Source organism: Pongo abelii, chromosome 12 (genome assembly GCF_028885655.2).
Source record: "Pongo abelii isolate AG06213 chromosome 12, NHGRI_mPonAbe1-v2.0_pri, whole genome shotgun sequence".
NCBI classification, from domain to species: domain Eukaryota; kingdom Metazoa; phylum Chordata; class Mammalia; order Primates; family Hominidae; genus Pongo; species Pongo abelii.
Window position 1 is genome coordinate 36190729 of NC_071997.2, and position 27323 is coordinate 36218051.

Sequence of the window (27323 nt, forward strand, 5' to 3'; positions counted from 1 at the left end):
CGCACCACGTAGAAGCCCTCCCAGAAGAAAAATTACCAACCCCAGGAGAAAACAAAAACCCAAATGGAAAATTGAATGTCAAAATAAAATCCTACAAACTAAGATGGTGTTTATAATGCGAAAGTATTTATGGATGAAATGATACATTTGACGTCTGGGATTTGCTTTTTTTGGGTGTGGTGGAGATGGTTAAATAGGATGGAAGCTGAGCGATGGGGCTGAGTTTGCCACTGCATTTCTGAAGTCCTTTAACAATTAAAAACTAAGCATAAGTTAAAACAGGCGTACACTCAAAAAAGATGGAGTTTACATAAGTTTCCAAAGAAAATTCATGTTTAATGTGAACCCAGTAGTTGACCTGTACGAAAGCACATGATTACTTTTAAAAACAAGATCCACGGAAATGAACGAACTCCAGTATGTGATCCCCATACTGGCAAATCACAGATAAAGCCAAACAATACTGAGGGTTGAAATAAACAGAAACGTCACTCCCTACTCCCCCAACCTTGAAGTCGCCACCCCCCAAAACACCTCGTATGAAACGGTCAGGGATATTTGGATGTTTCAAATGGATTGTGATTAACTGGGCCATGAAGGTGAAGATAAGTAAGCAAACTTTCGCTTACCAAGGTTTGGTTCTTATTTTCAGAAGCTTTAAAGTGTGGCTCTGTTAAAAAAAAGTTACTTCGTAAAAATGACACCTCACTGCGAAGCACAAGCACTTTTTCTACGCCAATTTTCCATGAGCTACAATTCTTAGAAGACTTTTAAAGCTCTGACCCTTCTCCTTCTCCTCCTCCATTGTTACCAGTGAGGAGCAGGTCACTCTGGGTCAGGATAAACTTCCAAAAGAAAACCGCAGATAGGTTTTGCTTTCAATTGAAAAAAACTATTAGGTATTTAGTAAATCAGATATTTCTGCATTTTCCTTTACGACAAATGCGTATTTCATACGAACATGCTTAAAATGTTCTATTCTCAAGGATCAAGCACAAATGCAAATCCCTGCTGACCTTGGATGATTTCTCTTCTATAGAAACTAGCAAAAAGTCACTTCATCACTATGGCAGTATTGTTACATCACAATAGTGCACTCATGACATACATCTGTGCATGTTTATAAAAAGACATTAAAAGCTGCCATTCCATTGCATCCACAGTATGATTTAATATTGAAACTGGGGGGTGGGGTTTATTTGAGTTGGAAGAAGGCTGACTCTCAGGTAGTCATCCTCAGTGGGGCAGACGGGAGAGCCATGGGCCTTTTACATGACAAACTGGCAACTTTTAAGGTCAAAATTGCATAGATCACACTCCTTTAACCTGAAGCTCTTTACAAGTGTCATTTTGACAAAGTGACTTTTAAAAAATATAGCATGCCTTTGTTATGTAAATGAGGACAAAACCGGCCATGAGAATATTAAACACAGTCATGCCAAAATGCCGATGCGGATGGCCACCTAGACCTCAGACTCCCTGCACTGTTGTTTCGAGGCAATCATGGGTTTGGGGAATGGTTAATTTAGTACAATAACTATGGACCCAGACATCGTGCATTACTAAAAGACGCTCAGTTCCTAAAAAATTGCTTGTGAAAAACATCAAAACTTTGGTCAGTTAATGAACTCAGCTGAGTCCTCAATAACTAAAAAGTTTAAGTCAGGAAACCCTTGCCCAAGTATGGTAAAGTCCCTGAAGCCTCATTATCTCAGACTCTGCTGACGTGAAACCAGAGAGGATCACCAGAGTGGGGAGTAAATAAATACTACTGAAGTGTTATGAAATGAGGTTTTCTAAAAGGGTTAACAACCATGTGTCTAGGGAAACTGCTCATGCCCTCTTTTCAAGTAGTCAAGTGGTGTGGGAGAGGATGATGCATGTGATGGCAGCTAGGAGCTTGAGCCACGACCATCAAAGCAGGCACAGAACAGTGACCAGGCCATCAGAGCGGACCAGGCACCCTGGGTGCATTTTGTCCTGAGCTGGGACAGCACATAGCACAGGCATCACTGAAAGCTCAAAATATCTTAGTCCCTAGCAAAAAGAAAAGTCTCTGAGGCTATTTTAAATGAGTTTTGCACACAATGCCCTTGAGATAATGACAGCAGAAAGAAGAATGGGTTCTGACTGATTTCCTTTTACTGCACAACATCTCATTGCTATTCCATGTGGTGTGGGGGCTGGAGAAGCCTGGGGGCCACTGGTGAGGCAGCCCAAGGCAGGCACACATAACCGAGGACAGCAAGACTCCCTCAGAAAAGGGCACAGCTGGGTGAGTGGAAGAGGATGGGATGAGAACGTGTCACTACGGAAAGACGGTACCCAATCCACGGGAGGCCCACAATTTGGTCCCCATACAGAAGTGTGCCATGATAGTTTCCTCCAGGGACATAGTGCCTACGTTAAGTGCTTTGAAATGAACACGGTCCCAAAGCGGGGGCAGCTGCCATTTCCCTGTTAAATCGCTTTTTAGAATATGCATGCCTATTTGGGCAACATAGTTGGTTATAGTACACTTCCGGGCTTTTTGCCCCTTGAGGCAAGATACTAATGGGTGGGGAGGAAAAAACCACTGACTGTGTAAATGTTTACTCACAGCTTTCTTTTGGAGTAAATGGAAATTCACAAATACTTTCAGCAAAAATCTACAGTGGTTATTTTGAATTCTTTTTAAAATTTTATTTTACTACCAGTTCCATGTCTCCAAGGGACTCCTACCCAGGACCCTTACCTAAGCATCCTGGGTAGACAGAATTTTATGTGGTTGCTTTGGCTGAGGTGGGACTTGGGGGCTGCCCCGACCTGCAACACAACAGCCACCATCTCACCCTAGTGCCCCTGGGATGGCCCCAAGACAGCAGGAATAACACTTCCTGATTGACAGGCATACTGGGGTATTTGCAATGAAGAGTGAAAATATGTGGGTTCAAAATATAGAACTGGGTTTTACAACAATTCAGGATACCAGAAACTTTCACAGAATTTACAATAGCCACATACTGGTGGATGCACTTTGGCATACGTAACTGCTTCTATCCTAACTACTCTGAGAATCCATACTGCCTTCTAAAATTAATCACCAATGGAATGGAACAACAGAACAGTGGATTTATAAGGGTTGCCAAGAAAACAATAAAAATCACCACGTGAATCTATTCAAAAAATATGTTTTCATCTGCATTTAGTTTCAGCATGAAATTCAACATGAGAACACTATCTACCTTGTGCCCTCCACAAGGACTATCTCCTCCACCCTGCGAGCCATGTTTGCAATGGGTCAGATTTTGGCATTCACAGGTCTGCTGGATGTATAAGGCCATCTCTTAACTCCGCCTGCGCTGAAATCACCCAAGTCACTCTCAGAGCTGGGCAACTTCACCCACACACCGCTAGGTGGCAGTAAAAGATTAGCACATGAGTCACGATAGTCATGGAGATGAATGCAAATTTTAACTTTTAAACAGAGAACAGCAAGTTTTCCCATCATAAAATTAAAAATTTTTAATCAATATATAGTGTTAGCATTGTGGAAATGGTTAACATATACAAGACACTGAACTGTCTGTCAAGTCGGCATGACCCCTGCTCCAAAGCACTGCTAAGGCTGGGGCAGGGCAGGACAGTCTTACCTGACGTACTGGAACGCCCTTGTCTGAGACCCGGATCCGTATACCTGGAAGGAAACCGACAGTTAGGCCTCCTGAGAAAACCACACCAGTACTGCGTAGGTGTCCTTGAAACTCCAGGGGACACAGACCGACCTCGAAACTGATCCCAAGGGGCAGTGATGCTGACTCAAAGCATCTAGCACCACATCCCGCACTCTACTTCGAGACCATGCCCTGACAGTGAGACGGTGGCAGCAATACCTAAAGTGTGCACCTGGTATAGCTGTGTAAAGTTTTCCCTCAAAAGACAGTGCCTGAAGGAATTCGCTTCTGCTGGAGTCTTACGACGTGTCAGGCATCATGTGAGGCTCTGGGGGCTGTGACCTCAGAGTCCAGCTACATGACAGATCTACACACAAACATTAATACATGCATTTAACTGGGGTTCCTCACACTGACTGCCCAACAGCAGAGCTGGGGATGGCGCCCAGGCTGGTCCACAGACTGTTTGGGATGAGGCCTGCATCTCCTGGTATTGTTACAGCTAGCTCTCCAGGAGATTCTAATATAAGGCCAAGGTGGAGAGCCATGCAGGAGACTCTGAAAGTGATGCGAAGGTGGCAGGAGGGAGGGTCTCATTCCCCTTTGTTTCCACTGCACATTTGCTCCACAGTTCCATAGCTCGGCTTGTGTTCTTTGCTCTGCCGGCCAAGACCCTCTTGTCTACTTTCCACCTGGCAGAGTGCTACTCATCCTTTAGGGACAAGCTCTGATGCCATCTCCTGGAGAAGCTTCCTCTGGCTCATTGCCCAGGGAAAGCCCTTTGCCAACTGCCCCCAACTGTGAACTCTCCAGTAGGACTGGTGTCCGAACCCCCTTTGCCCTGCTGGAGCCCAGCACGATGCGTGGTGCGATACCAGCATGGGATGAGCATCTGCTGAATGACCTGAGGAGCGCCATGGATCACGCCACTCACTGAGGCAGAGACGGCAACAGAGGTGCTTGGGGAGATCTCCTAAGCGTGGCATCACAGGAACGAGTGCCCTCGGGGGTTTTGTTTGCTTGTGTACCTCCCTGTGGTGGAAAGCAGGCAGCTGGGAGGAAGAGACTGCCTTTGGGAACAAGCCTGATTATAACAACCCTGGGGCCTCCTCCCACCTGACAGCAAAAAAGAGCCCCTGCCAGCAGCTCTGTGAACAGCACCAGCCCCCTCAGCCCCAGACACTCAGCTTGGCTTCCCTGGAGCTCCCCCCTCCAGCTCTAAGAAGGAAAAGGGGAAGGAGCAGGTGGAGAAGAAAAGCACATGCATGGCCGGGCGCGGTGGCTCACGTCTGTAATCCCAGCACCTCAGGAGGCTGAGATGGGCAGATCACCTGAGGTCGGGAGTTCGACACCAGCCTGACCAACATGGAGAAACCCTGTCTCTACTAAAAATGCAAAATTAGCTGGGTGTGGTGGCAGGCGCCTGTAATCCCAGCTACTAGGGAGGCTGAGGCAGGAGAATTGCTTGAACCTGGGAGGCGGAGGTTGCAGTGAGCCGAGATCGCGCCATTGCACTCCAGCCCGGGTAACAAGAGCGAAACTCCGTCTCAAACAAAAAAAAAAAAAAAAAAAAAAAGCACATCAAACCCCCTGAATGCCTCATTTATTTATTTAAAAAGCAGGTTCAAAGGCTATCTCTGTTTTCTTAATAAGCATTTCTATACCAATTTCACAGGTGTATCAGTTCTATCTATGTAGGTTCTGTTCTTGGGGGGAAGGCCTTCCACTGAGAAAAGGCTGGGGATACCGAGGAATGGGGATTCCTGTCAACATAGAAACTACAGCTGCAACAAATCTCAGTAAAGGAACATTGAGGAAAGATGGGCATGGGACTCTTAGGAGCAGAGGGGAATTCCTTGACAGTTCTGCCTGAACCTGACTCTGGCCTGGCTGATACTTCTGATACATGTGAGGAAGGTAGGAAGCAGTGGGCCTGATTTGGTAGGACAGGAGGTCCACCCACTGCCAGCTCCCTCAGCCTGGAAACTCCCCTCTACACCAGTGCTGTAGGTGTAACTCTTTTTGTTTTTTACAACCTTATTTTGGAGATGAAGTGATAGAAGGTCAAAGCGCTGGAGTGACCTGTACTCAGCAGAGTGAAATTTATCTTGACTCCAAGTTCAGGATTCTTTTTCCTGCCCTATTGTGTTCATAATTTCAGAACTGCCTGTAGATTTTTTTTTTCTTTTTTCAAACTGTGGCTCTCAGGCTGGCACCAGGCCATTCTCCAACCTCACTGTAGTGAGTATCGGATTTAGGCAACTCCCACGTCACAGGCTCCTCCACAGGTGGGTTTGGGGCTGTGCTGCTGTCCTGCCCGTTGCCTCTGCCTGCATCCGGGGCTCTGCTCTCAAAGCTGAGAGCACAGATGCAACTCTGCTACTTGTTTTGCACCTTCCCACCACATTCAGTCAGGGCCACCGTGATGGTGGGCTCACCAGTTTGCTAGTGCATTCCAGACACATTCACAGAAAGCCCAGCTTTGTCCAGAGTGGCAGTGGCCTTCAACAAGCCAGCCGAGGCCAGTCTTCAGTCTGATCTAAAGCCCAGGCTCGCTCATCAGAGCAGCGGTATCCACTCACACACCGTCTCTCAGAAAGGAGCCATGGAAGAGCACAGTGGCAGCTTTCCATTCCACCCAAACATGCTGACCCCAAGCCCTGGAGGAACACAATCCAGGGCACCACATGCTGGGTAAGCCCCCAGCCCGGGATGGGTTAACCAGGCTGCCAGGGTCAGGATGTGAAGAACCACGCCAGGCACCTGCTCAACCAAACCACAAGGGACTGGTGGTGGAGACATTCAGCAGCTTAAATGTCACTTAATCCTAAAGGGCTGCAGCCTGGGAAGTCCAAAAGGCTCCTGAAATAACCTGCAGTCTGCTGGGTATTTCCCACCGTTGCCTCATTCAAAGTGCACTGGAAGGAGAGTTACGACTGTGGGCACATTTCCCTGCGTGACTCGCCAGGGGCAGCTCCCCACCCAGCCAGCACCGACACAAGGTTCATCTGCAGGCACAACGGTCACCGGGTAAGCTCTGCTCCCTTCAGGTATGGTGACACAAGGCACTCAGCAGCACCCACCCTGAGGTCCCACCTGATGTCCACAAAGCAACTGGGCCTCAAGGAAATAGTCCCTAGTACAAGAGGAGGCTGTTCTGCCTGGGCTGCACTGAAAAGGCGTGGATCCCATGGGACGCCCACTGCATACTCCCACAGGCCTTGCTGACAGAGTCTTCAAAGTTTGTATGCTCCAGTGTGTGCATTAGGCTAAGATGCAATGTCAGTGGCAGCCTGGAACACTTCCTTCCTCATATCCTTAAGAGTCCTGATAGATTTTAGTTTTTATAGCATATCACATCCATCATCTATACTTTGGTTTAAATTAGCCTCCCTATTTCACTAACACAGTACTTTGCAAGACGAGGATTTGTAATTCATGTGTGAAATATTCACTGTGTGCATTAATGTGAAAATGTAAAGTAAAAGAAAGGGGTGGGTGTGCAAGAGAGAAGATGCTATGCAATTACGCCTCATCCAAAATATCTGTCTTCCCTGGGCTCTGGAATGCAACTGCAGACCCTGTGTACAGCCCTTCCGGCGTGGTCTGAGGCCTTCTATCTCCCCCACTTCAAGATAAGGCCTGCAGGGACTTGGCACAAATTGGGTGTGCAGCAAAATCCAGGGCATGAGTATCACAGGGATCTGGTGTGGACAGTTGACGTCAGCAGAGCTCCCTCAGCCTCCTCATTGTTTTTCTAACAGAAGACAGTGTGAGATTCGGTCCCTCTGGCTTCATTTCACAGAACAGGAGAGATGCAAGGAGATTCGTGCAAGAGTCAAGGCTGCTACTGGGGGCCGGGGAACTAAGGGCTGTGTGCAGGTCAAAGCAGCATGATGATCAAGGAGTAACCAACAGGGGAGAGGACCAGCCGGGGGTGAGGGGCAGCAAGGAGCTCTCATGATCACTTGGCAATGTCCCCAGCCGCTGTGCTTTATGTGTTTAAGATGTAACAAAGATTCTTTGCTTGGCCAAACTTCATTCAGGCTCGAGTACCTTCTCCTAGGCCCATTTGTGCACTTCCTTGTAAAATCTAGTTTTGACAAGAACCCTGCTAAGTCAGTTTAGCAAGAAACCCTTACCCTCGATATCTGATCACCCTCGACATCTGACATTCCTCACCCCCCATATCCCCCAGAGTGTGTCCGACCACCCTGGCCTGTCGTCAGCAAGAATCCTGTTAGGTTGGTTTAGCTAGAATCCTCCTTACCTCTGATGCTTCCTCTTAATAATTTTCCATCCACTCACCTCCTCCCTGCTCCTTGGCTGTAAATTCTGCTTGCCTGTGCTGTATTTGGAGTTGATCCCAGTCTCTCTCCCCCTCCGAAAAATCCCACTGCAGTGATCCGTACTCCTGTCATGATGGTCCTGAATAAAGTCTTCCTCACCATACTTTAGTACCATTGAATAACTGTTTAACAAATCCTATGGCTTTCCACCACAAACGAAGGCCCAATGTAAGAATCACTTAACATACCACAGTATCAGTAAAAAGGCTAACATCATACCAGCTTTGAATTGGTCTTAGAAGTATGATTTTTCCAAAATTTCCCTTTGGAAGAATAGCAAGGCTTTAAAAATGATATAGAACTGGATTCAAATCCTAATTCTACCATATCTGACCTGTCCTGGGCAAATCCAAACCTGGGATAAATCATGTAAGGTGGAAAGCAGAATGAACCCCTCCTGTGAATATGCATGCTGTAACTGAACTGTGGGCCAAAGCCTCTTCGAAAATAAGACAATAGCTCTACCTGAACTATACTCATCTATTTTCTAATCTGAGACACACAATTTGCTGAATTTCTACATGATTCCACTTAAAATATAGCTTTGATGTATGATGCACTTAACCTAGCGACATACTCCCTGAGTCCTCATCACAGGCATCTGGTGCAGCAGCAAGTGAGATGCTAAGACAGGCATGAGGAATCTGCTCAAAAACACGGCTGCAAGGTAAGCAATCACACCCATCCAGCTTGGAAAGGGAGGATGAGACACTGAACTGTTTCTGGCCACCCTCGAAGAGGTCTTCATCTCAGAAGTGACTTGTCGGAAATGCAGCAGAAAAGGAAATAGGTGGACACGCCTCCTTATTTCCCTTCCTCAACAAGCTGAGTGTTTTCAGAAGTGACTTGTCGGAAATGCAGCAGAAAAGGAAATAGGTGGACACGCCTCCTTATTTCCCTTCCTCAATAAGCTGAGTGTTTCTAAAGACAGGCTGGCTGAGGTAGGCCTGCGAGTCTCTTCCCAGACCTCTCCACAGAGCCATCTGACAAGAGCAAGGCATGATATCTCAATTGGACAGGAAAGAATGAAGTCAGTGACTTCATCAAATTCTTGTTGGGAAATAGAATTCTGTGTGACAAAGGAAACAAAACACATTCTGAAAGGCCTCCCTCGGGACTTCTGCCTCCTGCCACCAGAAGGTGCCTACAGAGACTGAAGCCCGCCACGTTCTGGATTAACTGCAGTCACGGACGGCTCCAGAGATCTTCTCCCTTCTGTCTGTCTCTGGCACAAAAGCTTGCTCGGTGTGAAGACAACACATGAGTTATCGCCTCTGCCAACAATGCATGCATTCTTGTGGCGGCTAGGGGACACTGGGAGCCCTGGCTGCGGCCAAGGAGGCACTAAATCGAGCTGCTTCTTGGAGGCTTTCACAGTTTACTCTGCAAACGAAGCAGCTCTCATCTCACAGCATGAGGGAGTTTCTGAAAACGGTTGCTAAAAAGGCACCAGCCTGTCCTCGAGATGTGGAATTCTCAACTGAGCAGGTGGACTAAGGGGTTCGCGGGTCACGGCACGAGCTCCTCGGAACCCCAAGTAGCAGCAGGAGGGTAACATGAGATGATAGTAAATTTCACCACTTTCACTTACCATAAAGGAAAGCGGCCACTACAAACCCAATAATTAGTCCACCCAACATTTCTCTCCTGCGCCCATGTACCTGGTGGTCTTCTGGGAGCTGGGGATGCAACCATGAATGAAACAAAGCCCCTGGTTTTGAAGAGCATACACTGTACTAACAGGGATTGGGGCTGGAAAATTCGTATTTCAGTTGGTTACAAGTGCACTGAAGACAATTAACATGGTTATGGTAACCAGCCTGGTGCCATAATGCAGAGAAGCATCAAGAAGGTTCCCTTAAGGAGAGGATAAATGAACAAGAACGCCTGGAAGAAAAGCAAGACGCTACTGGGACAGGCCGGAGCAAGGGAGCAAGGAAGCCCGGCCTGAGGGAAGGCGCAGAGGCAACAGGGCCGTGTCCCGTGCTCTGCTGGAGTTGCAGAGCCACTTGAGCTTCTGACCCCTCTTTACAAGGCTCCCTCCAGCTGCAGGGTTGAGAGTACACAGGACAGGGAGAATGAGAGTGGCTCCAAGGCTACAGCAATAAATAGGGGTGGGGCGGCAGCAGTGTAGACCAGGGACTGGAGTCTGGATCTACCTAGGTAGGGCACGGCCATTAGGATGTGCTGGTGGATCTGTGCAGTGAAGGAAGGAGAAGAGCCATGTGTAGTCACAGAGCCTCCATTTAGGGGCACCAAGATACCACTTAGTGACAGGGGGAGGTGGGAGAGCTGGCATGGGCTGTTGGGAGCCTAAAGCTGAGTTTGGACTCACCTCTCCCCGGGAATGCATTCAGCGAAACTCAGCTATACAATGCAGCTGCCCTCGGAGAGTCATCCCACTGTGTAACAGGCTAGGCTTTTGGTTCTACATTGGTAGCGGAGCAGCTAACACAGACAAGGAGACATACACACCATGAAGAATACTCATGAAGTGCGGGGGCTCTGGCTTCAAAACCCAGGCTACCACTGTGTGGCCACCTAAGCTTGGGCAACTCATATAACCTCTGTGCTCCAGCATCCTTGCCTGAAAAAGGAGGGGAATAATGTCACCTGCAGATCATAGGACAGAAGAGTGAGCTAACGTGATCAACCGATCAATGGGGAGGTGCATATGTACTACACAGAAATACACAGAGCTGTAATTCTTCCCCCTGGAATACACTCAATTGATAACAAACCATCCCACAGGATTTTCAGAGTAACAGAGTAACAGTCGATGCAAATCGACTCTTGATTCCCACAAAATACCACGCTGGAAAGTGCTCTAGGAGGCTACGGATCAGAAGAGCAAAGCAGCCTGGGCAGACAACCATGAAGAGGAGTGGCCGGGGAGCTGGGGGTGGGAGGGAGGATTAGCAAAACCAAAGATGCCAGCAGAGCCTGTCATGAGGCAGGCCTGGGGTGCTCCTCCCCAGGGAGGCCAGAGGTCTGTGGGGACAGGTGTGGAATGAGCAAACCCACCCTGACCCCAGATGGTATCTGAGGGTACCAAGCAGTCAGTGTCAGCACAGACAAATTTGCCAGACACTCGGACCACCGACCACAGATCACTGGGACCTCTGCTGGCTCCAGAAGTTTCCCTGGGTTGAGGGTAGCCAGTGGAGGATGGTACTGAGGGCCTGCCGGCATTGTCAAGGTGACGGCCCAGCCTGACCAGATGCAGCTCACCTCCCCACCCTACCTGTACAGGCTTCTCGGCCATCCGAGGACACCCAGTACAGGCACACCCCTGGCTACAGCTGGCAGGCCAAAAGTATGTCGGAGAAGGTCTTCACAGGCCGGCTGGTACAGGCAAGCAGACCTGGAGGCATGGGCAGGGACCCCAGTGGCCATGGAGGGCAAGATGACTCTAGTTTCGTGGAGCAGCCATGCATCTGGGTTATGTTCCCATGCCTGCCTTCCCCTTACTGGAGGGCAGTGGGTATACATGGAAGCTTCAGAAGTGTCACTCCCCGAACCAAGAGGCACTCATCCCTCATCCTTTGTGAGCTGACTTCGATTTGGGTTGCAAGGTGCTCCCTGAGCCGAGGCTAGCACCTACCGTGAGCGGCTCCCCCTGGAGCGCCTGCAGGATGAAGTTGCTGACCACCCGCCCATCGTTCATGTGCATGCGTGGCCCAAAGGTGTTGAAGATTCTGGCCACTCGCACTTCCACGCCTTCCTGGAACAGAGAGAAGAGGAGGTCAGGCGTGCTCCCCTGTGTGGTCCATGAGTCCACTTTGCATTTCCAGTGCCCTGCCCTGCATGCAATGCAGAGTGGAAACGTTCTGCTTGCCATTCCAAAATGGAAATGGCTTTTTTGTTCTGATTCCATAATGTGCTCATTATAGACCAATCGAGAGACTACACAGGGCTATACCAAAGAGAGTCAAAGCTGTCCCAGATCTCGCCACTGAAAGGCCACCAGCATTAATATTTTGGTAGAAAACCAGCCAAACAGTACAAGGAGGAAAAACGTGTGTTTATATAAATTTTTTTCCCAGTTAAATATATATTTTCCAAAATGGGATCATGTTATGAATATGCTTTTCTAATCTTTTTCACATAATATATTCTGCAAATTAATCACTCAATAGAGATTTAGATGTCAATGAATATTTAATAGCTAGGGAGAAATACAAGAAAGCTCTCTATCTTAAGAAAAGGGGACACAGAAACATTCTTACTGAGTGAACTTGCACCTACACTCCCAATCTACTTTACTAAAAAACATCTGTTTTAGTGAAAAACTAAATACAACTTAGTGCCCAGTATAGGTTATTAGCTAATGGCCTGGAAAAACATACTGACACTGTTTAAAATAGTCATCCCTCCTGTTCATTTTCATCTCTATGTTCATTTTCAAGTATTTTTAATGCTTCTATTTTTACTACAATAAACACGTATTACTTTTGTAATCCAGAAAAGCCTATTTTCAAATATGCAATCACGGAAGTGCATACTTGAATAACAAAAGCCTGCTCTAAATGTTCGTGTTAATTATTAACTTCACAGACTGCTTTGCCATGGATGGAAAAATTAAATGTTTTTATCACAAACTCTGAATTAGTGGGCTTTTACAGTGTATACGTATCTAATGTTTGATCCATTGCAGAACAAACGTGCACTTTCTGGGCATCTGAGGGCAGGGAGCCTGGGGCGTGAGGACCTGGGCTCCTGCTTCTCACTGTGCCCATGTGTCCGCCGTTCCCGCTCCACCGCTCACTGCCTAGGCCTGCCACTGACTCGGTCACAGCGAGACTGGGAAAGGAGCAGTACTCACCTGACCGCCTCAGTGTTCTAAGACTGAAGCACAGGCCCAGTGGCTGTATTGGGTGCCAGTTATCACTACCAGCTGAAACAGTTCTTTTTTCAATTTCGGCCAACACCTTAAACTGGCATGGGCTGGGAATGGGAATCCAATGAACCCTTAGCTAACAAGGCTTACTTAGCACAGAATTTCTCCACCAGTATAGCGAGTTAAAGGGCATGGGCCACGAGCCCCAGAGGCCCCATCAGCCCTCTCAGTGGCTGGAGTGACACGGCCGCCACCTCGGCCCACAGCAGGCTTGTCAATTTCCCTAGGGTGTTCCACAAACCCAGGCGGGTTTTTACGTGTGCTGTGATATTGAAAAGGGTGAGAGGCATGGAAGCACACAGTTAACTTTCAGAAGCCAGAGTGCTTTATTTGTGCTAATTCTTCCCAGCAATACACTGTAATACTTCACGTGAGCCACTCAGATACTCAGGACAAAGATATGACCTAAGTCCAAGAATAAATCTACCCTTTTCTCCACCGAACTAATGAGTGTATTAAAAAGGGTGGGGAGCAGAGATGCTGTTCTCAACAGAAAATAACTCAGAAGTACCCACTTGCATTTAATTGATAAGATGAGGAAAAAGTGAATGGATGAGGCTTTATTCTAGGAAAAGACTAGAAAAACCTCAGTAAATTTACAATAATCAACGCAATGTGCCTGGAAGGGGAAAAGCTCAATGGGTTAGGCAAAATTTGCAGCAAATCAAATGCTTTTATCTTCTTGACCTTTCCTTTCCACAAAACAATATTCCAGAACATGGCCTCATTAGGATCAGCAGACATTAAGTGTCCAACCCATAAACAGGCTTGCTTGCTGTGGCTTTTCTATTTGGGCCTGTAACGGTTCAGCAACAGAGGACAGCCCTTCTATACAGGTGCAACAGCTGTGAGCGCAACAACACTTCCAAGAACACAAGCTCTCAAGGTCGGTCTACACCAATAAGACAAGCTACTCATGAAGCCTAAACTCCTTATATGAAATAGACAGGAACCCGAGGCTCACTCCAGTTAAGACCTGCTCTTCTCTGGGATGATGGTGTCTTCTGGAGTTTGTATGCCCATCTATCCCTTTCTAGGTAGCATCAGGGAACCCTTGGCCTTCACACAAAGGCGACTCCCAGTCAATATGTATAGTCCACTTGCTGCTGAATCCTCATTCCCACTGGTCCTCACGGTGGGACCATGTGGGCAGGCAAGGGGACAGTCGATGGGTGCTGACACCACTGTTGATGGTAGCAGTTCAGTTGCCACTCACATGCATGGACTGGAGGAAGGTACTCCTCATCTCAGATCTGAGGAGAGGTCCAGGGTCTGACCCAAAGCCACCTTCCTAAGAAGGGAAGAGCCAGGTTGAAAACCCAGGAAGTGCACACCAGGCAACGCTGTTTCATTTAAGGAAGAGCCCACCTCTGAAGGACCAAGAAGCAAACACATTTATGAACCCCTGACTCCCACACAATGTTCTGCCTGCGAGTGGTCAGGCCCTGCTGACACTGAGCTGGTGCCTTTGAGCATAGACAAAGCTGTCAGTCAGAAAGCTAACTGCTGACTCATCCTAGGCATGGCTGGATTTCACTTTATGCTCTGTGGTTTCGTCCCCTGTGGTGGCCCATGAGTCATGGACAGCTCCAAGCATCAGGAAAGTCAAGACAACTCCTACAGGCCTGAGCTGCGCCAACATAGAACCAACGGAAACTCAGAGAGGATGGATGCTGAGGGACCTGTACAAGGTGGAGGCTGGAATGTCTAGATGGCCTCGTCTCATCCTGGGATTCATTATCCCAAGGAAGTCACTTCCTAAGACTTAAGATCCTAATCTTTGAGATGAGGACAATAATATCCATTCTACCTACAACACAGAGGTTAAAACACTGAAACTGTTTTGAAAACTGCCATCATTATTATATACTTCCAAGGGATGGTTCTCAACCCAGTAATTGCCCTTGACCTCTGTCCCCAGTTTTCCGATGACATTAATTTACCTTGAAGTGATGGTGACCACGTGTGGAATAGCTCACAAACACCGCCACCAGGACACTAGGATTACAAGGGACAGGCTGAGGCTCCCAAAGGCCCTTTGGAAACACCAACTAGTCTGGAACAGTGTAAGCTGGCATCAAACGCTTCCTTGCCTCATTCGTAGCAGCTGAGAGAGGGGTGAGGGCTTGGGTATGCAGGTCCTGAGACATGGAGCCAACTAACAGCAGGCCTGACAGGCAAAAGAGGTGATCCAAGAGGAGTAATGAAGGTACAGGGATTCCTCCCTCCCCAGATATCTCCCAAGGACAGAAATGTTACCAGCAGGGATTACACAGTGTACAGAGCACCTCTGACATAAGTGCTTTTATCTTAGAAAATGACTCCATTTCACATTTCAAAAGGCATCCAGCCAACACGGTCCAGATGCTTGCGTAATCAACAGAGACAACAGCCAACCAGATTAAGGGCATAACCCTTTACTGTCAGTCCTCACCAAAGGGCTCAAGGGCCGTAATGAGCAGGACTTCTACAACTCGAGGTGGCCATCTTGACAGACTCCGTCTTGCTGTCACTCACGATCAGCACCCAGCATCTGCTGCCAAAGACTGCCCAAATCAAGGGCTCTTCCATGCAAGATGATGCTGCCCGTCCAGATAAGCCCAGGGCCCTCTCTTTGTCCATGTCACTGTCCTTGGACTGGTTCATTAACCCCTTTTCCTCTCCCCTTATCTCTTGATGTTAAATGTTACTCTGTTTGATGTGGAATGTTTAATCTAAACATTCATATATTAAGTATACTACTAGGTATGGTTTGCAGTACTGACTGACCTGTGGAGTGGCTTGAGCCTGTGTGACCACAGCTCTGATTACTGAGTGAATGGAAAGTACTAAGAAGTCCCTTCTTGGAAACTGCATGGAGCACATAGATTTTATGATGGAAATAGTATCAATAAAAGCCTGACCTTGTGGAAAGACACAAACGTTCATGGACCTGGTTATGTCTGACCTTGCCCTGCTCACGACACATGGGTTCTCCCTCAAAATTTCTTTTAAAATGCAATCATTCAGTGGAGAGTACAACAGGTCCCCAGATAATATCATTTCATGATAATACTGATGAGAAAAAAAATCACCTCCTGGCTGGGGCTACTGCCTGCATGCAGCTGGCATGTTCTCCTCTCCCCACGTCTGCATGGGTTTTCTCCGGGTATTCTGGTTTCCTCTCACATCCCAAAGCTGTGCATGTCAGACAAGTGGGCTGTTCCAGTGGTCCCAGTGTGAGTGAGTGTGCCCTGTGTGAGCGTGGCATACTGTCCAGGGCAGGCTCCTGCCTGGAACCTGGAGCTGCTGCGATAGGCTCTGGCCACCTGAGAGCCTGTAAATAATTATCTTGTTTTTATTAATCTTCCTTAGGTGGATAGCTCACATTTATTTCAAATCCTTAATATTAGAAGTGTTTTAGTCTTTATTTAGAATTTTGGTGATGTTTTTGGGACCAGAAATACGCCTGGGAACTTAACTCTTGTTTATAGCAATTAGCCTGTGGTACTGCTGATTTTGTTCTATGTCCTTCTGCTTAAAGTAGCAGTTTCCAAGAACCTGCTGATGCTGTTAAGTGATGACTTACTGTGCTATATCAAGCCACTGAACACTGTAACATGATCACTATATTCGCTATCGGAAGGTACTATTGAGAGAAGATGGAACAGAGCCCTGCATAGTGGGAGCAGGTCCTGAAGGAGGTGCCTGGGCATATTCACCTGTAGGGAATGGGATGGAGAAATGCCAGGAAGTGCACCGAGGTACAGCAGCCCAGGCTCTCTGACACTTCTCTCAGAGAAGTACATGCACATCCCTAAAGCAACAGGGTCAGGCTGTGAGGGCCAAACCCCCTAACTCCCCTAGGGCCTGTCATGCACACATCTCGATGGGTTCTGCTCCCTACTTGTGGATAAGACTAAGGCCACTGCAGAATGCCCCGCTCACTGTGCTGAAGCACGATTCTCAAAGGTGCTAAAAGGTTCAAGTTGACTCGAGGGGTTGGCTGAGGAAGGGGGTCCGGGAGGGGTGTGTCTGCATCTGTTTGGCCATCTTCCTCAGCACTCCTGCTTCAGCATCAACAATCAGCTGACCTTCCTGAGGTTTGCTCTGCAGCAGGCCAGGAGGGGTGGATATCACTCTGCCAGTGTCTAGGTGGGACACGTGGGATGTGGCCAGCAGGCACCCAGTGAGTGAGTCACAGGGCCAGGAAGCCAAGCTGCTACTGGGCAGGTCCAGAGGACAGGACAGGCCTCCTGGGGTGTGAGTCCTACCCATGGAACACTGCACCTGGTTTGGCTGCTTGCTTTTTTTTTTTTTTTCCAACTCAGGTAGAATATATATACCAACTCTGACTTTTTCAAAAGTACTTTGATGCCAGGAACTAAAACAAAACCATACCTTCAGGGCCATTAGACTAGGTGATTTCTGAGTTTGCTTTCTTTCCACTCTGCCATTTGCTGGTTTTATGAATGGTGGCCTGTTTTGCAGATCCAGCCCAGTGGGTGGGCCACAGACCTCAGAGTCAGACTCATGAGGGGGCGAACTCAAATGCACACTAAGCACTGACCGCAGCCTACGGGGGAGGCCCCCATATTTATCAAGCCACTGAGTCCAAATGCACGCAGAGGCGGCAATTTAATTCCTCCCTGGCAAGTTCTAACTATTCGGGAGAGGCTCTGCCCTTTGATCTCAACCTCCATCTCACTCCATCCCACGAAAAAAAATTCCAGGGAGCTTCTCTTTTTCTAAGGGGTGTGTGGTAGATTTTTCTGGAAAGTAAAATTCTATTTTGACTACATTAGGACACTTCATTCATTAAAAGAAACTCAGAAGAGAATCCTTAGGAAAAGAGAAATTTTTCTATAAAAAAATTATTCCTACCTCTATCTTGTTTATATTTTCAATCTTTACATATTATTCAGAGTAAGACATATCCACATACTATATAGGATCTTGACAATAAAATCACAATTTATACTTAAGGGAGATATGTTATTATGTATAAGAAATTAATGAAAGTTGTTAAAATAATGAATTAAAAATATGCCAGATGTACTATTCCACCTGGTTCATCCTCCTTGACTTTTTCATTTGTCTCCAGATAGCATAAATCCTAACACACAAAGTTTTAAATTTTCTCCCCAAACTATCTCAAAAGATCACACGTTTAGAACTATAAACTGACAAGGTCACAGTGCAGCTCCTGTTGCTGAATCTCCCAGCTGAGAGGTGCAGGGGTGATGCTACCGCAGGCGCGTGAACCACTTGTTCTGGGCACTGTCCCACAACTGTGTGAGCTGCAAAGGAGCCTTGGCACCTTTGGACTTGGAGCTGCGTGGTCTCCTCTTGCTCACTCACGCTTCTTTACCTGCTTCAGCCTGCAGGGACAGCCAGGGAGTGTGGGGAGGAGCAGGCCCCACAGGTAGCCAGCTGAAGGTTCCAGCCCCACTTATGGGCTAGGGACCTGGAAACCAGTTTTGGAGCCCATCCTCCCATCTGTGAGATGGGCTGACCACTCCCACCTGAGGGGGCTGCGGGGAATTAACTGAGATTAAACGGTCTGAGCCCTAACAGAGGCTGAGCATGCAGCAGGCATTCCAGCCCCCAGTTCCTGCTCTCCTGCAACACCCACAGCAGGCACGCAGAGCATCCTCAAACAATGTCACCTCCAGACAGTGACACATCCCGAAAGGCACAACATCCTGCAAGCCGCTGTGCTCAGAACACAGTCATAGTCCCAGAAAATAACAATCACTTTGGAGTTGTTGCCCCACAGAGGTCTAGTGATTTGCCCCAGATCAAGCCACAGGTAAAGGGCAGACCCAATGAGGCAGGAGGTGCTTGGACCCATCCTTGCTGCCAGCTGTCACAAAATCCTGAGTTAAAGAATCATCTCAACATCTTCATCTCAACGTTTCATATCTCTCACAATCTTTATATAGTGGTGTTTGTTTTATTTTACTTTTCCTCCTTATGTTTGTCTCTAGATGGGATTACGCATAGCAATTTTTCTTTTTTCTTGCTTAATCCGTATTTTCTTATTTTTCTATACCTGGCAAAATATCCTGCCATAGCAGGAACTGAAACCTGTCTCAGCTGTGAGGTGTCTGCTCCTATGTGCAGAGAGGAAAGGCACCATTTTCCTCCCTCCTCAGCACCCATTCAGACAAAAGTGGGAGTGAGTATTCGGGTACCAATCTTAGGCCCAGAGGGGCCTGTGGCCTTGAACCCATGGCTCTTCCTACAAGGGAGCACAATATTTACAACATGAATAACAGGACAGAAGGTGGGAAGAACACACTGCACCTTCTTCACAGGCCTCCTGGAACTCAGGCAATACCACAGTGACCCTCACAGGCTCACTGCTCTTGGTCACGTCATTCCTTCCTCATCAGAAAACTACAACCTCCTCCTGTCTGCCTCGCAGCCACCAGAATTGGACAGGGCCCCAGCACCCCTAGGGTCAAGGGCACAGTCACTCCCTGATATAATGACTGCACAGTGGGAATGGGTAGGGTCCGTAGGGAATGGTGGCAACATCACACCTGCTTACTCACCCCCCTCAACGTGCCACCAGAGGTGGGCCTTCCTCGGTGCCATTTCTTACCTGGGCAGATGCAAACCCTCAGCACATGTGCTAAGTAGAGTGTGAGCACCAATGAAACTACAGTTTACTGACCTGTTGGCCAAGAGCCCAGGTTCCACACTCTCCTTCCTAGAAAGTGCTGCACCTGTCTTCCATGGGCCAATTCTCAAGCCTCCCAGTGTGACGGAAAGCAGCAAGCGTGGTTCCCACATGAAGAACCCACGGCACCCCTGTGTGAAGTACACTGTGAACCTGGCCACAGAAGTGACTCTTTCAGCCATTCTGCAACTGTCTGTTAGGGACTCCAGGGTGGGAAGCACATGCCTGGTGACTCCATAGAAGGCGTATCATGCCAAGGGAGTGACAGGGACACTCTCCCGACAGGGTTCATGTCAGGGACGCTACCTTGAGCAGGAGGAACCAGCTGACCACACGGGGGGCTTCTAACAGGTACATTACTCACAGTTTTCAGGGCAATGCTGCCCATGCCACTAAGCTCCCGAGACCTATGTGAGCAGGAATTTAAATGCTGATGTTCCAGAGTTACTAGGTGCCACCTTCCTGAACCCCCAGGCACAGATGACAGGAACGGATCCAATGTTAGCATTTGTGTGAAATGCAGACCCTGGCTGGAGTCCAGGCCCCTAGAACAGTAGTACCTGGCATACAGTCGGTGCTCAAGAAATGCTGCTTCCATTATTACCAAATACCACAATTATCACAAGCATATACTTAAGGTAATATGTATACCCATAAAGTTATCAACTACATTAGCTGAATAATCATTTAATTAAAACTAAAAGCTCAATCAAAATGTCCCATTTGTCCACCAGCTTTACCTATATAAAAATTCACTAGGTAAGAAATACAATCACAGGACTGAGAGCAAAAGAAAACAGTTGAGAATCATATCACTCCTGGAACACACTCTAGAATAAAATGCAATGATGTGCCCCTGACACTCTAGTCAGTACTCCTAGTCAGTACCCATGCACACAGAGTGGTCCTGTGTGTCTGGGAGATCATCTGAAACTTCTGAGTCAAGATATTCTGGGCCCCAAAATGATGAAAGTATGTTCCTACTAAAACAGATCGGCATTTCATAGAGGAAGTGGATAATGTAAGCCAACAGACTAAAGTAGCTTAGAAGGCAATTAGTTCTGCTTCTGGCCAAGAAATAAAGCAGGAAGTTTAAATATCAACAATAGCATAAGGTTAACTTATGGATCTTTAATGCTGGCATTTCATTAAACACATGATGAGAAAAAGAGTCCTCGACATTCTCTCCTACCCCTCAGAGAGCCTACCTGGCTTTACAGTGTCCTGTCCTCTGTGGTACCACGGGGAGGGAAGTCGACTAAACTCTCATCCCGAGGTCAGGAGCAGGTGACCTGGCCCTTGGCACATGCTTGACTGGGGCTCTGCCGGGGCCTGAGACAGACAGTCAGGAAAACTCCTGGATGCTGGCCACGCTGATGACACTTTCCCCTCCTACAGAGCACACAGCCGACAGTTCTCCAAGCTCACCTGCAGACTGGAGCAAGGGCCTGACAGCATTGCTCCCAGAAACAGACACCGCATCTACCAACAGCCTGTCCTGGACCAATGTTCCACAGCCACGTTGATTTACCTGCATATCCCACTGTACCAGAGGGCATTTTCACGAGGATGTGAGAGTCCAGACCCAAGCCCAAGGACACACTCAGTGAGAACATGAATGGGATATCCTGTTCCCGGGCCTCCACCTTCTCTGCACAGTTCATTGGCTCCTGCACTGCCCTGAGATGGGCAGGGCAGGCTTCACAAACCCTGTGTCAGAGATAAGAACTGAGAGAATGACGGCTTAAATCTTGGAGTCACACGGCAACACAGCCAGTGTGGCAACCTCGGCCTCTTGGTCTGTGAGCAATTTCTGCTATAACATGCAGGTGACCAAATCTGTGACATAAAATATCGTCAGCACAACAATGACTAATGAAGAAAGCATGAAATAACAGTAAATAAATAACAATTAATAATGAGGTTCAAACTACAGCAATAACGCATCCATTTTTATACTTAATTGATAGAAAAGTAAAAAAAGAAGATCCATTGATTTGGAGGCTTCAGGAAAAGAGGTACTTCTTAGCTGCTGGTGAGCAACTGGCAATGAAGAAGCGTTCTGTTCATAGCCATAAAATAGTATTCCAAACCCAAGAATTGATCTCTAGGAAATCATTTTTAAAATAAGGAGATACATGGAAAAAGCTGTTGATAATACCATTAATTTATAATACTGGGAAACTGAGCTTCCCAAACACCTATCCCCAGACAAAATCAGTCATGGCATTCATTCCTTTACAACACTTTACATCTGAGGTCAGGGTGCTCAGCACGCCTAAACTGCAAGCCTAGACCCTGTTGAAATACCTGCTTCATGTAGGCATAGCACATGGTCTCTGCAACACGTTTGCCTTCATCGTAGCAGGCCCGAGGTCCTATTGGATTCACGTGGCCCCAGTAATCCTCACTTTGAGGGTGGACTTCAGGATCTACGATGGGAGAAGAGTGAGACTGTTTTCATCTTTCCTTTTTCCAGTTCGTATCAATAATGCATATTTATGATGCAAAAGGGAACTTCGGAAAGACCCATTCAGAGTTGGAGAGATGTATTAAAGAGGCAACCTCAGGTTTCCAGTCCATTCTCTTGAGTTCCAGTAGGATATGATATTAAGCAATGACAACATTTTACTTACAGGGAAAAAACAAAAAAAGAAAAAGATCAGGTCTCCCAATTTTAAGTCTTCCCTCTCTTCCATAAATTGTTCTTAACTTTTAGAGTGCTACGCAAATTACAATTAAATAGATCTATGTGAAGAGATACATGGTTTTGTTTTATATTTATAAAATTGATAACTGGAGCAAAACACGTATTTATTGAAAAAAATGAAAAACGCAGCATCTCTGGAACATGATGACTTTGACATGTGCCATCAGCAGAACAAATCTGGGACCCATGATGAGACAACATGGAGGCTCCTGTAGGGCAGGTGGAGGGACGGGGTGTCCCCTGGCAAATGGGTGCCTGTTCTTCTAGCCCTCATTTTACACTCCCAATTCCTGTGTCTCTAGCATATAAATCAATCACACTTTAAGACATACCAGGGGAAGAGACTATTGGAAGAAAACAAGTAACAAATTCTTTTATTCACACAAGTATATTTCTGGAATGTGAATATACACCTAATTTATTTAGTACACCAAGAATTTTATATATACTCGAGTACAACTATGATATAAAATGTATAAGTCTTTGCCACGAAATCTGGACAAAAAGATGCATTGTTATAAATTCCCATCTTGTTTATCTTACCCCTGGAGTCTGACTTGGGACTCAGTGGGCCTGAGCAGGTGCAGGGAGGTAAACAGACAGGTATCCTGCCACATGTCTGCTCAGCCGATCCCTCTGGATCAGCACAGCCTCCGCAGCAATGCAGAAGTGTGCTGCAAAGAAAGGTCTATGTATCTGCTGCTGTGGTTTAAAATTCCCTTTCGAAGGGCAAACTTCTCACTACTCAGTGAGAGAAAAGTTCTAAGGAAAATACTTCCTGAGAGAAGGGAACTATTGACTTAAATTCACAGAATGTACCAGATGATTGATCTCAGACCTTTTTCTGGGGATCTTTAACAAGAGCTGGGCAAGCTACACTCCAAAAAAGATGGTCATAAATTTGACAAAGGACAAGAAAGAAAAGGCTGGGTATGCCCATCTGTCCCTGAACTGGCACCGTCTGGACTGAAATGCCCAGGACGCCAAGCTTCTAAATAAGTCTCCTCACAAAATCACCATGGAAAAAAACGGGGAAAACTTACATTGTTAATACAAAAGTAAAGATCTAGAGTCAAAAATAATTTCCAATCATCTCCCCTTTCCAGCATTCTGTGAGGCTAAGACACTAAGCAAATACTCCGCAAAAGTTTACTTTGGTTATTCAAGGTCAGAGGAGAGCACCTGGTGACTTCCATAAATTACACTCTCCAATTATTTAGGAAGCCTAAGGAACACAGGCTCCTGTCAGACATGCAGATAATAAATGAGATGAGTAGGGGAAGCAGGATGGCTGTGGGAAAGATGTCACTGTTCCCCTCTGGACAGATACCATACCCCATAGGTAGGGAGGGGCACAGTCTGCTCTTTCATTAATAACTGCCCAGGACTTCAAAAAAGCAGACAATGAACTACCTTTTCATAGAGATTACAAAGAATATCACTGCATTTAGAAGAATTTCTCTGTTGCTATGATTTTTTTCATTCGGTTTCCTTAATTAAAAAAAAAAAAGTCTCTCCTGATTTTACCCTCTTACATCCTTCTCTTGTCCACAATAATGTAAAATAAAAAAATTACATCATACTAAAACCTGGCTTCCACTGCATCAGCTAAGCAGTTCTCCTAAACCTTGCATACCCAGCTGGTTTGGGGCTGAAGAGAAATCAACACACATTGAAAATACAGCCCCTGGTCCCCACTCCTCAACTCCTTCCCAGGCAGTGAAGGAGAAGAAGGCTGTAGCTTGGTGTTCTGACACTACCTGCTTAAGGTTCTTCCAGAACTCATTATACAACAGGGGAGGCAGTCAGCACATGTCTCTTCTCCCAGCAAGCTTTAAAGGCCAGCCTATGAGCTCTTGGGAGGTCAGGCATGCAGCATGCATGACTCACATAGAAGAATGACATATGCTAGCCAAACAGGTAAAAAGACAGTGTGATTTCTGGGGTGTTTTCAGAGCAGAATGGCAGAAACATTTCTGTGGAACCATAAATGGTGGGTCTTTATTGGCCAGGTGACAGGGTGCAGTGCTCCAGTGATGTGTGATCAAACAAGAGAGGTTGTCCCACCAGGAGGAGGAGCTTGGCGACCCGGGAGGCTGACAGGTAGCCTCTCGTGCACAAGAGGAGCATGGGCAGGCTGGGCCTCCTCAGAAAAGAACACTGGACTCTTCTGAGACAGGATGAAAACAGTCCGAGGGCTGGAGTGAGCATCTCCTGAGAGAACCTCCTACTCACCTCCATACACCTCCGATGTGGAGGCCAGGAGCAGACGGGCACCGACTCGTTTTGCCAGCCCTATAGAAAGCAAAGACATGATAAAAGAGACTCAATTTACATGTGCAGGTACATTTTTTGCTGGCCAATTTAAGCAATGTTTTAGTATTAAAGACATTTAATTATCTATCCAATTATCTACCCTTACTGCATCTGCTTTGGCACCAAAATAAACAAAGCAAATGCAGTAAGAAAAACATAAATGGATTCTCAGAAGGCCAGTATTTTGTTGAACACTTGTCATAAGCAGGGCCAAACGCAGAATCTGTTAGTTTGATAAAGTGTGATTTGAGGAGTTTCGTGAAGACTCCTCTGCCCCCAAATATTACCCCATATTTTACTGGGTAACTTTCCCTTGGTTGGCAGAAGGCAAGGCCCTTCTCTTCTTAACTTCCACAATGGTCAGCCTGCCACTTCCTGAACATGTCCTGGGCTCTTCTAACTGCCCGTGCCACCCTGTCTGGGTAACTCTGCACTCATTTTTCTTCCTCCTATGCGGTTCAGCTTACACAGCACCTTCTCCAAAGCAACTGTCACATTCCTCAATTCTGCTCTGAACCCCTTTCCTGGACTGACCACTCACATGTAACTGACTAGAACATCATTATCTATGGTGGTCAAGTAAGTACGGAAAGTCTTCCAAACTCATTCAGAGTCCCAGTGTACAGTGGTTCATTACAGGCTCCAAGAACCCCCCGACCTTCACTAACCCTGTACTTAAGACAGGCGACATACCCCACCCCACCCCCAATCACCACTACACTAGAGGGGGGCTGTGCTGGACACCCCTCAGCTCTGCTCCCCCCCCCCCCCCGCCCAACAGCAGGGGCCAACACATGCCCACAAAGCACTGCTAGGAGGGTGAGACGAGCCAGGCACATGCAACCTATGTGTGCTTCTGGGTGAGGCTGGGTGGGGTGGTAGGATTCTAGCGTGCAGGAGCCAGGGGTATCAGTGTGTCAGACAATGTAGTAGCTTCAAAATGAAGGACCTGAGATCTTTTTCTTCCTGATTAAATTTTCTGAGATATTTGTACATTCAAATTCAATTGTACAAAGTAGTATAGGGACCCTATGTATCTTTTACCCAGATTCCCCCAATGCTAATATTTGCAAAACTAGATTGTGGCACAATCAGGACATTGACATTGATATGATCAGTGACTATTTCCACTGAAACGGACAGTCCATTGATAAAAGTGATAGAGCATTTCCATCTCCACCAGGATCCCTCACATGGCCCTTCTATAGCCTCTCCTTGCTCCCTCGCATCTGCTGACCCCTGGCAACCACTAACCAATTCTCCATATCTAAAACTGTGTCATTTCAAGGATGATACACAAATGGAACATGGTCTCTTAGGACTGAATTCTTTCATGGAGCATATTTCCCTCAAAATCTATCCAAGCTGCAGTGTGTATCAAAGTTCCTTCCTAATCTATTGCTGTGTAGAATTCCAGGGGATATATGTATGCACTGCCGTTAATCATTCACCTATGATAGGACATTCTGGTTGCTTCTCGTTTTTGACCTCTACAAGTAAAGCTGCTATGAACATTCATACAGGTTTTCATGTGAACATAAATTTTCATTTCTCTGGGAGAAATGCCCAAGAATACAATCACTGAGTCTTATGGTAGGTGCATATTTAGTTTTTTAACAAAGCGTCAAACTGTTTTCCAGAGTAACTATACATTTTATATTCCCCCCTACCTGAGTTCTTTCTAGTTTATAGTTTTCTCTGAACTTTGGTCACAAACACACATCACAAATGCATGTGTTATATTTCAAAAACAACTGAGTTTAAAGATTTTGAAACTAAGACTATTTCTGTATCACTTTGATGGAATGACTTACGCAGGATCTACAGAGACAACTGTCAGGGAGTGAAGCCAAGGGAGCTATCCTGCTGCTGTAGTGTCTGGGGGTTACGAAAAACTTTCATCAGAGAAAGAACTCTAGCACAGGGTCTGGGAGGTGGGCAAGTTACATAGAGGAAAGGGCCTCACCAGAAAGAAGCCAGGCAAAGTTCATGGCATCTTGTCTGAAGCGCAAGATGGCTAATGACGGCTCCTCTCGGTTCAGAACACAAAGTCCAATTTGGGTTGCTTTCCAGCCTACCAATGGTCTCCCTTTGCCTTTTGTATCTCTCCTGGAAGACTCTTTACCATTCCTGCAAGGCCTCCACGTTCAATCTCAGTCATAGCTCAAGCCCTAGCTCGAGTCACTTTTGCCTTTAACTCTAATAGCATTTTGCTGAGGCCTCTCTTAGGGAGCCTTTCCTTTCCTACTAGGTATCACTGACACTTGTGCCCATTCAGCAGCCCCCAACCCCCATGGGGCGCCAAGTGCAGAAGAGCCTGAGGGTAACCCCATCTGAATCTGCCCCACAGTGACAGGACCCACAGGCACAGTGACTGCACCCCCAAGTAGGAAGAATAAATGGAATCTCTCTAAACACCAAGTGCATGATGGGCTTTTCCTCTACGGTCTAGTTCTGGTATGATGGAGGGGGGTGGGGCAGAGAGAGTGTAGGGAGGGGTAGGCACTTGTGATGGCAAGAAGAGGGCACCACGCACACCTCTAAGCAGAAGCAGCAGTACGCTGTTCTGTCTGGTGACCAGAGCAGGAGACGGTAACAAAGAAGATGAAGCTCTTTCCAGATAGGAAGAATGAATCATTTTACTCCAAACAAATTGACCCTTGTGATGGTTCATTTTATGTGTCAACTTAGGCCACAGGATGCCCAGGTATCTGGTTGAACATTATGT

The 27323-nt window shown here is 46.8% G+C and overlaps 1 protein-coding gene across 5 annotated transcripts in view; it reads right to left on the minus strand.

The window, feature by feature from the left end:
- The window catches only part of UXS1 (UDP-glucuronate decarboxylase 1), a 95956-nt gene that overhangs the window by 7869 nt on the left and 60764 nt on the right, over positions 1-27323 (minus strand). For all 5 annotated transcript variants that reach the window (XM_024241941.3, NM_001132704.1, XM_024241942.3 and 2 more), the window contains 4 exon segments: positions 24515-24574; positions 21880-22001; positions 11607-11726; positions 3633-3676 (listed from right to left, as the gene is read on the minus strand). In XM_024241941.3, the coding sequence (XP_024097709.1) occupies positions 3633-3676; positions 11607-11726; positions 21880-22001; positions 24515-24574 (346 nt within the window).